General features: G+C 34.3%; 1 protein-coding gene across 1 annotated transcript; it reads left to right on the top strand.

The window, feature by feature from the left end:
- The first annotated feature begins 1103 nt into the window (after positions 1-1103).
- On the top strand, positions 1104-6244 carry LOC105158561 (uncharacterized). The gene is made up of 7 exons (XM_088884642.1): positions 1104-2387; positions 2515-2580; positions 3770-3914; positions 4021-4239; positions 4708-4912; positions 5029-5224; positions 5696-6244. Exons 1-7 carry the CDS (start codon positions 1231-1233, stop codon positions 5808-5810), a joined length of 2103 nt encoding a protein of 700 aa, XP_088740768.1. The 5' UTR covers positions 1104-1230; the 3' UTR covers positions 5811-6244.
- The last annotated feature ends 2786 nt before the right edge of the window (positions 6245-9030 follow it).

Here is a 9030-nt window from a genome sequence, read left to right as displayed (position 1 = left end):
ATAAATAATCATCTTAGATTTTTGTTACAAGTAATTATGTATCCATTAATAGGAAAAATAATAAGTTCATCGAATTGTGATGTTTATAGAATTTTATACATAATTAAAAAATTAATTGGTAATAATGCGAAAAAAGGAAAGTTATATTCAATTATTTAATTTCTCTTGTATCCAATTTAATTAAAGGGGGGAGGGGGTGTCCGGCATATTTCATGAATATACATATACCATGATGGTTAGTGGTATATCAGATGCTGTGATAGCTATACAGTTCTTTTATATTTTTCTAAGGGACTGTTTATGTTACGTCTCCATCCAGAAGTAGATTTTGAAATAAAGATTATCTATAAGGTAATACTTATTCTGGATGTACTGTATAAAATGTTTTTATTAAAATTATAGGAGCTTAAGAATAAATATAAGATTTTTGTAGAGAAATATTCATTAAATCGAGTACTTTACTATACGGCAAACTGATATTATTGTGAAAAGAGAAGTGGGTATTAAGAGAAGTGTATCGATTACTGTCAATTGAATATGTCTATTATCTCATGGGACGTCTATAAATTATATTGATAATTGAAATATTGTATAAGAGGGGTCGTAAAAAAAAAAGTGTATGATAATTAGTGGTAATTAAGTATAATAATGTAGGGGGTGTTACATGAAACATCAGGTAAATTATAACTACTTTGTATGAGATGTGACATAATTATAAATACATCGTCTTTCTTTGAAAAATTATAAATACCTTATTGATTTAACGTTCGTCTAACAACAAACCCATTTTCTTAGTATTCGTTAGGTTTTCACTCAATTTTTATGGTAAACTGACAAAAATGCTCTTTTGGATTATAAATTATAATTTTATATATATTTTATAATTTTTTAGAATAGTAATGTTCACTTCATCGTTTTGGCACTATATAATTATTTTTTATTTGAGTATTTTAAAATATAATTGAAACATAATTTTACTTTTTAATTTCATAATAATATCAATACTGCGTACAACACCCAAGAAAACGTTCTCAATGAGAACTATACAGGTAAACGCGTTTTTACTCTCCCAAGACCAAGGGCTAACGTTCTATCCCCAAATCAACCGAATTCAAAAAGTTTTCCCCTATTTCTCATCTCAACCCCTACCCTAAACCCATTTCTCTCACTCCTCCCGTCGGAGGGACAAAAAAACCTAATTCCTCTCTGTATCCGTCTGAAATCACAGCCATGGCTAACGCCAGAGATTCCGACCCGAATCTGGGCTACCTAACGAAGAAAGAGACAGAGGTAAAGTTGCCTCGGCCAACCCGCGTCAAGAACAAGACTCCAGCCCCAATACAAATCACGGCGGAGCAAATACTTCGGGAAGCTCGTGAACGTCAGGAAGCTGAGATCCGACCACCCAAACAGAAAATAACCGACGCTACCGAGCTCGGGGACTATCGCCTCCGCAAACGCAAAGAATTCGAAGATTTAATCCGAAGAGTGCGGTGGAATAAGAGCGTTTGGGTGAAGTATGCAAAGTGGGAAGAATCTCAGAAGGATTATGCTCGGGCGAGGTCAGTGTGGGAGCGTGCGCTTGAGGTGGATTATAGAGACCATACGCTGTGGTTGAAGTATGCTGATTTTGAGATGAAGAATAAGTTTGTTAATCATGCGAGGAACGTATGGGATCGTGCTACACAATTATTGCCCAGAGTGGATCAGTTGTGGTATAAGTATATTCATATGGAGGAGATGTTAGGGAATGTGGCTGGTGCGAGGCAAATATTTGAGCGGTGGATGAAGTGGACACCTGATCAGCAAGGATGGCTTTCATATATAAAGTTTGAGTTGAGGTATAATGAGGTTGAAAGGGCGAGATCAATTTTTGAACGGTTTGTGGATTATCACCCAAAGGTCAGCGCATGGATTAGGTTTGCTAAATTTGAGATGAAAAATGGAGAGATAGCACGTGCTAGGAATTGTTACGAGAGGGCTGTAGATAAGTTGGGGGATGATGAGGAGGCGGAAGAATTGTTTGTGGCTTTTGCTGAGTTTGAGGAGAAGTGCAAGGAGACAGAGAGGGCAAGATGTATATATAAGTATGCATTGGATCATATTCCGAAAGGGAGAGCAGAGGAGCTTTACAAGAAGTTTGTTGCATTTGAGAAGCAATATGGTGATAGGGAAGGAATCGAGGATGCTATTGTTGGAAAAAGGAGGTTTCAGTACGAGGATGAGGTTAGGAAGAACCCTCTTAATTATGATGCATGGTTTGATTACATTAGGTTAGAAGAGAGTTGTGGGGATAAACAAAGGATTGAGGATGTATATGAGAGGGCTATTGCAAATATCCCTCCTGCTCAGGAGAAGCGGTATTGGCAGCGGTATATCTACTTGTGGTAAGCTTAATGCTCTGCTCTTTGTGTAATAATGCAATATTGAGTGTTACAAGAAGGATTTGCTCTGAATTTATTTCTTTATATTTTATTTGACCTGTTGCTTAGGGTGAATTTGTGTTACCATCAGGGTTAATTATGTTTTATACGAGGAGCTTGATGCCCAGGATGTGGATCGCACAAGAGATGTATACAAGTAAGATAACTTTGAGCCATTTTAGATATTTAATTATTATAAGGTGGAGATTGTTTCTGCGATTTTCATAAATAATGTCATTAGTTAACTAATTCATATGGATACTGAAGGCTTGTCCCTAATGTGATTGGAAACTTCATTATGTTTCAGGATTGGTTGTTGTCAATAATTTGTTTAATTATGAGGGTGTATGGCTAAGCTTATTTAAAGCATCTTATAAGCTCCATCTTCTAAGTTGTTTTAAGAGCTTATAAATGTTAAATCTTGTTCTAAAAATAAGCTTTTAAAGTGTTTGGCTAAATGAAGTGTTGTAGCGTGTAAGATGTTATGGTTTGTCAGAATAAGCGTTCCTTATATTGTTATAATGATCAAAAAGGGCCATCAAACTATTAGAATTATGTAAGCTAACATATCTGTCTATCTAATATCATCTAGAGATATTCTTATAAATATACACATATTAGTTTTGCCCACCCAAAAATATATATATACACCTTTCAATCTTTTGACAACAGTAGGAAGAGTCACTATCTGGTGCTTCTCAAAGTGTATTTGGCCCATATCTTTTATGTGGTTACTTTGTGACACATGTAATTAGTTTCTGTACTAATTAAGTTTTGTTAATGGCAAATTTCTGGTCAATCTCATTCGAATGCCAAAGCATTGTACGAGCAGTTGTTAAAATGAATAAATAAATAAACCACATTATCAGCACAGCCAAACATCCTCTATATAGTGCCTCATCTTCTCAATAGGACATGCAGAGTACACTTAATGCATTGATTATAAGATTGATTAGCTGTCTAACTTTCCTAATGCAATGCTCCCGTTATGTTTCTAAGCCTGGATACATTTCTGATCATAAAAGAAATATGGTTAAACTGAAATAGACCATCTTGTGGAATTTGTTGTGTTGCAATCTTTTTCTATAATAAATCTGGACCTGAAATTTTATATGCAGTGCGCCAGATTCTCCATGTTGGTTTTTAGAAATCAAGTATTGGGATGGATAGTCATAGTCATAGTTGATGCAAATACTCACAGTTTTTTAATGAGCACCCTTTGTATGCTTTCTGTAGTTTACCGTTTCTCTGAGTTACTCTTTTTTTCTTGATTGCTGCCATCATGACTTATATTCTCATGAATTGATCTTAACTATGCTTTCTTGACTTACTTTGAACTTTAACAGCTTGTGTCTAAAGACGATTCCTCATAACAAATTTTCATTTGCAAAGATTTGGCTGATGGCTGCCCAGTTCGAAATACGTCAGTTAAACATTGACCGGGCAAGGCGAATTTTGGGGTCGGCAATTGGCATGGCTCCCAAAGATAAGGTGTGACAGAAGATAATTCATAACGACTTTGTTTCTTCATTTGATTTTATTGTTTTTTGGTGGTAATTTCTTGAACTGTATTCTTAATTTATTATGTTGCAAACAGATATTTAAGAAGTACATTGAGATAGAGCTGCAACTTGGTAATATAGAACGATGCAGGAAGCTGTATGAAAAATATTTGGAGTGGTCACCAGAGAACTGTTACGCCTGGAGCAAGTTTGCTGAGTTGGAGAGATCCTTGGCAGAAACTGAACGAGCCAGAGCTCTTTTTGAGCTCGCAATTGATCAACCTGCACTAGACATGCCCGAGCTGTTATGGAAGGTATTTAGTCATTGCATTGCCCAAACTTGAAGGGTGTTTTGTGCTCTCTCACTCACGCTATGGTGACACTTCCGTTCTATGCTAGCTTCCATCAAAATGGAGCAGTGGGTGGCAATAATTTATTTTACCATTTCATTCTATACGAGTTCATTCTATCTAACTGAAGCAGTTACTTCAAACTTCGTCCAGATATATATTAGAAAAATACATGGTTCTATTTTCTCTCTGCATCTACTGCGCTCATGTAGCCAAGCCTCATGCATATAATGCCATGTCACTAAGTACGAACATCAAACTGGTGCTTCGAATCTTTTTGGGTGTATGCATCTTCGATTTTTCTTTTTCAATTAGGATTTTGTTATTTTGTAAGAATCTAATCTGGCCTCTTTTCAAATATAGCTATATAGCTCTACTGTAAATTTGATAATAGAATCAATATGTATTGATCTTCTATTTATTCGATGACAGGCATATATTGACTTTGAGATATCTGAGGCTGAATATGAAAGAACTAGAGCACTTTATGAGAGGCTTTTGAACCGCACAAAACATTTGAAGGTGTGGATTAGTTATGCCAAGTTTGAGGCATCTGCTATGGATGAGGGCTTGCAGGAGTCAGACTCGCGAGAAAGTGATTATGAACAAAAGAGAAAATGCCTTCAGCGAGCTAGAGGTAAGAAATGAAATCCTGCACGTGTTATTTCGTTATTGTAGTCCTTGTACCAGTTCTCATTCTTTGTTTACTTCATGGTAGTGAACTAGACCTCACAGTTTTTATGTGCTCATCAGCTGTGTTTGAAAGAGCCCTTAGCTACTTCAGAACTTCTGCCCCTGAATTGAAAGAGGAAAGGGCAATGCTTTTGGAAGAATGGTTGAACATGGAAAGCAGCTTTGGCGAAGTTGGTGATGTTGATTTGGTCCGTGCTAAGCTGCCAAAGAAACTCAAAAAGAGAAGGCAAATAGAAACTGAGGATGGTCCAGCCGGGTATGCATTTGACCTCTTCATCCCCCCCCCCCCCCCCCCCCTCTCCCCGCCAACAGTTGTTTCAGCTATATTCCTTTGGCTTTTGTCCCTTGTAATTAATAAAAGAATTTTTTTTTCTTATGAACCAAGGCAAATAAAGTTAATGGGCCATGGTTTTCTTTCTTTCTTTCTTTTTTTTTTTTTGGTGTTGTGTTTTTTCTGTGGACTTATACAGACTTTAGGCATAGATTCTATACTTGAAGAAATCCCTCTTGCTTGATTTGTGGTGATCCCTCCGCAACTTTTGAATTTGAACTTATTTTGCCATTAGTTGTCAAGAGTTCTATGAAATAGAGTTACTTTGTGTCTGTTTTTCCCCTATTACAGCATATGTGCTGTATGCATCAGAACTGGGATTGTATATCTATTGAAGCTCATTGAAACTAAACTGTTGGTGGCGGCAACCAATTCTGATATTGCAATAACCTGCAGGTATGAGGAGTATATCGACTATCTTTTCCCTGAAGAAACGCAGACAACAAATCTTAAGATTTTGGAAGCAGCATACAAGTGGAAGAAGCAGAAGATTGCTTCTGATGATGATTAGTTGGGTAACATGAGTCAGCATTGATTGGACTTTGTTGATATCGTTTGGTGATAATGTCATTCTTTCCTTATTGAGTTTCACATCCTGTACCCTTCTGGTCTTGTACGTATGCATCTGTTGCCTTCTGTTATACAAGTTTCTCAAGCTGCAGGAGAGCAATTTGGTTGTATTTGCATCACACACTCCACTTTTCTTTTGTTTTGATTCTTTTCTTTTTTTCCCAGCCACAGAATTAGCATAATAGAGGTATGGACTGTATAAGTTTTACTTTTACAGTGTACTTTAAGCAGCTTGTAGTGTTTTATTTGCTTTTTTAGCGCAATCTGTTGCATTTCATGGATTCGCTTTTAAGCTGCTTGTGAGGATGTGACGATGTGACGGGAATATTGTTATTCATGTGGATTATTTATTGCCATTGTTTCTTTCTTGGTCAAGCGGTCGTAAGGGTTAATGGATTTTTTCCAGACCGGGCATAGCAAAACTGCAAGTGGAACAATCCAATAGTTCGATATTGCTACTACAAAGCAGCAGAGGTTATTCCCTTCTCTTAATTTCTGTGTTGGTTTATGGGTTATAATCAATGCTGATGAGCTTAGAGGCCAAACCCTATATACAGGAACTGGTATGTATGATCTGGATTGATATGCGATATTCATACAAATTCAGTGTTGGAAACTTTGCGTTCCTTTGAACTTATGTATGAGAGGATTATATGCGCAGTCTGCATGTTATCATTTGTTATCAATTGCTGACAACTTGAATTACCTTGATTCTTAGTATTTAAGTGCTAGTTTATTCATATGTTGTCTCAAGTTAAACTGTTTTGTTACCTTGCATTATTCCCACTTTTTAAATGCTTTATTAATGAATTCAAAAAAATTCATAGGTGATTCTTTTTTGTTTTATGGAAGGCGCTCATTTCCATGTGTTCCTCTATAAAAGACACCTATGTACTTGGGAATTTAGCCTCATTTTTAGCTTTTCCAATATTAATCCAGACTTGTTAATTGAACATTCTTTAAATGCTTTTTTTTAGGGCAAAAATTGTAATGCATGGATACAACAACACGGACATGGTAAAATACGGATATAGTGACAATAAAAATTTAAAAAAAATTTAACATGGCACGGCACTACACTGATGGCATATATAATATATCTTATATTCTTTGTATTTATAATCTTTTATAAAATTAAAATATGCAATGTAAAAGTATCAAGATAAAACACAAAATAAGTATGTCTTACATCTAAATTCTTAACCAAACAATGGCATAAAAACTATACATAATAATTTTATTTTAGAAAGTGTGCAATGAAATTTTTTTAATAATCTAAATTTGTTAAGTCGTTATGACTATCTCTTGAATTTTTAGTAATTTTATCCTAAAAGTTTTAGTCGAGATGAGTGAATTAATTTTTTTTTTAATGAAGCCCAAAATTTTTTCCTTTTCTTTTTTTTCTTTAAGACATTTCAATTTTTTTTGAAATAACTCTATCTAAACTAGGCTTCTTAAGGGCGTTTTGGGCTCTTTCTCGAATTGAGCCTTCTGAGGGCACAATGTACTTCGCATTCTTTTATTTTTTTTGGACAGTTCAAATTTTTTGGGCCAACTCATGTTTATGAGCATCAAATAGTTTTTTTCACCATTATTTTAATCATTCTACTTCTCTATTAATACTTGGTTATTTGTTATTATGGGTATTTTTTACTATATTTGTTTTAAGATTTTTTAAAAAATAATTATTAAATAACTTATATAATAGTCAAGTAAATCAACTGAAGGTACAAATTTAAAAAATAGTAATTTTGTTCTACTTAATATAATAAAGATATAGCATATAAGTATTTGTATTTATATCGTCAAAAGTATTATTTTTTTGCATTTAATCAAAATATTAAAATATGATTGCAAAAATTTAAATTTAGATTCAAAAGTTCAAATTTTATATTACAAAATTTCAAAATTAAAATTAAAATTATTATTTTTCGAGATTGCAATATTTTTTTTTCTATTTTATTTTTAATATACTTAATTATTAAATAATAAGTTATTTTTTAAGTATATATCAATAAAGTTAGTGAAAATAAAAAGGAAATATTATTACTAGATATGGTAGTCATATATAAAACCTGAAAGTGAAATACTTCAAATAAAGAGAAAATCTATCGAGTTAAAATTTATACAATTTTTTCTTCCATATAGTTATAATTTTCATTATAGTATCTAAGACCAAAATGCTTATTATATAAAAATATAATAAGAAAATAAAGCAAATAATTAATTAGGTATTAAAGTGATATAAATTACAAAATTAGAATACCAATTATATATATAATTATTTAGGTGCCAAAATAACATTATCAGGAAAACAACAATAACAATGTTGAACCAATGAAAGAATTTGTGGTGTTGGATGAAGACTGGTACAGTGAGGTTGAGAGGGATTCTGATCTTGAGTCCTTGCATAGTGAGGATGATGACATTCATAATCATCCATACTATAATGATCAAGCTGAGATGAGGGATTTGAATTTGGTTACCCACTTCAAGTTTGCATCATGTCAGGTGTTTAGAGAGGGTATTAAGAGATCGGTGCGTCAGAAATCAATATGACTTTTACTTCATAAAGAATGAAAGCTCTCGAATTACTGCAAATGTAAGAAAGAAAGCTGCAATTAGAGAATTCATGCTTCACCTATTATGAATACCAGACTTACCAAATAAAATCAATCAAATGGATGCATTCTTGCGCTAGAACATATGATAATAGCCTTGCTAAGCTAAGTATTTGGCTATGAGAATGGAAGATGCTATTGGAGACAATCCAAACGTCCCTGTTGGTCAATTGAAAAATTCAATAATGAGAAAGTGCAGAGTCGATGTAAGTAGGTGGAAGGTGCAGAGGGTTAGTAGACAGGCTCTAGATACAATTAGGGACAGAGATGCTATTCAATATGAGCTGTTATTGGACTAACTGTTATGGCTAAGAATCCAGGGAGCAAGATCATCCTAAGGAAGCAAGAGGATCCAGATCCTCCTCTGTTTGATAGGTCGCGTTACAGTCCGTCTGCAATGAAGCTCGGGGTTTTAGGGGGTTGCAGGCCCATCATAGGGCTTGATGGATACTTTTTGAAGACAGTTTATCAGGGTCAGTTGCCGATTGCAGTTGGGAGAGGTGGTAATGATGACATGATGTCGATTGCCATTGTTGTTGT

Source organism: Sesamum indicum, linkage group LG1, assembly GCF_026168435.1.
Source record: "Sesamum indicum cultivar Baizhima isolate 11 linkage group LG1, ASM2616843v1, whole genome shotgun sequence".
NCBI lineage: Eukaryota > Viridiplantae > Streptophyta > Magnoliopsida > Lamiales > Pedaliaceae > Sesamum > Sesamum indicum.
The sequence above is the reverse complement of the archived record's forward strand: the minus strand, read 5'-3'. Positions and strand labels throughout refer to the sequence as shown.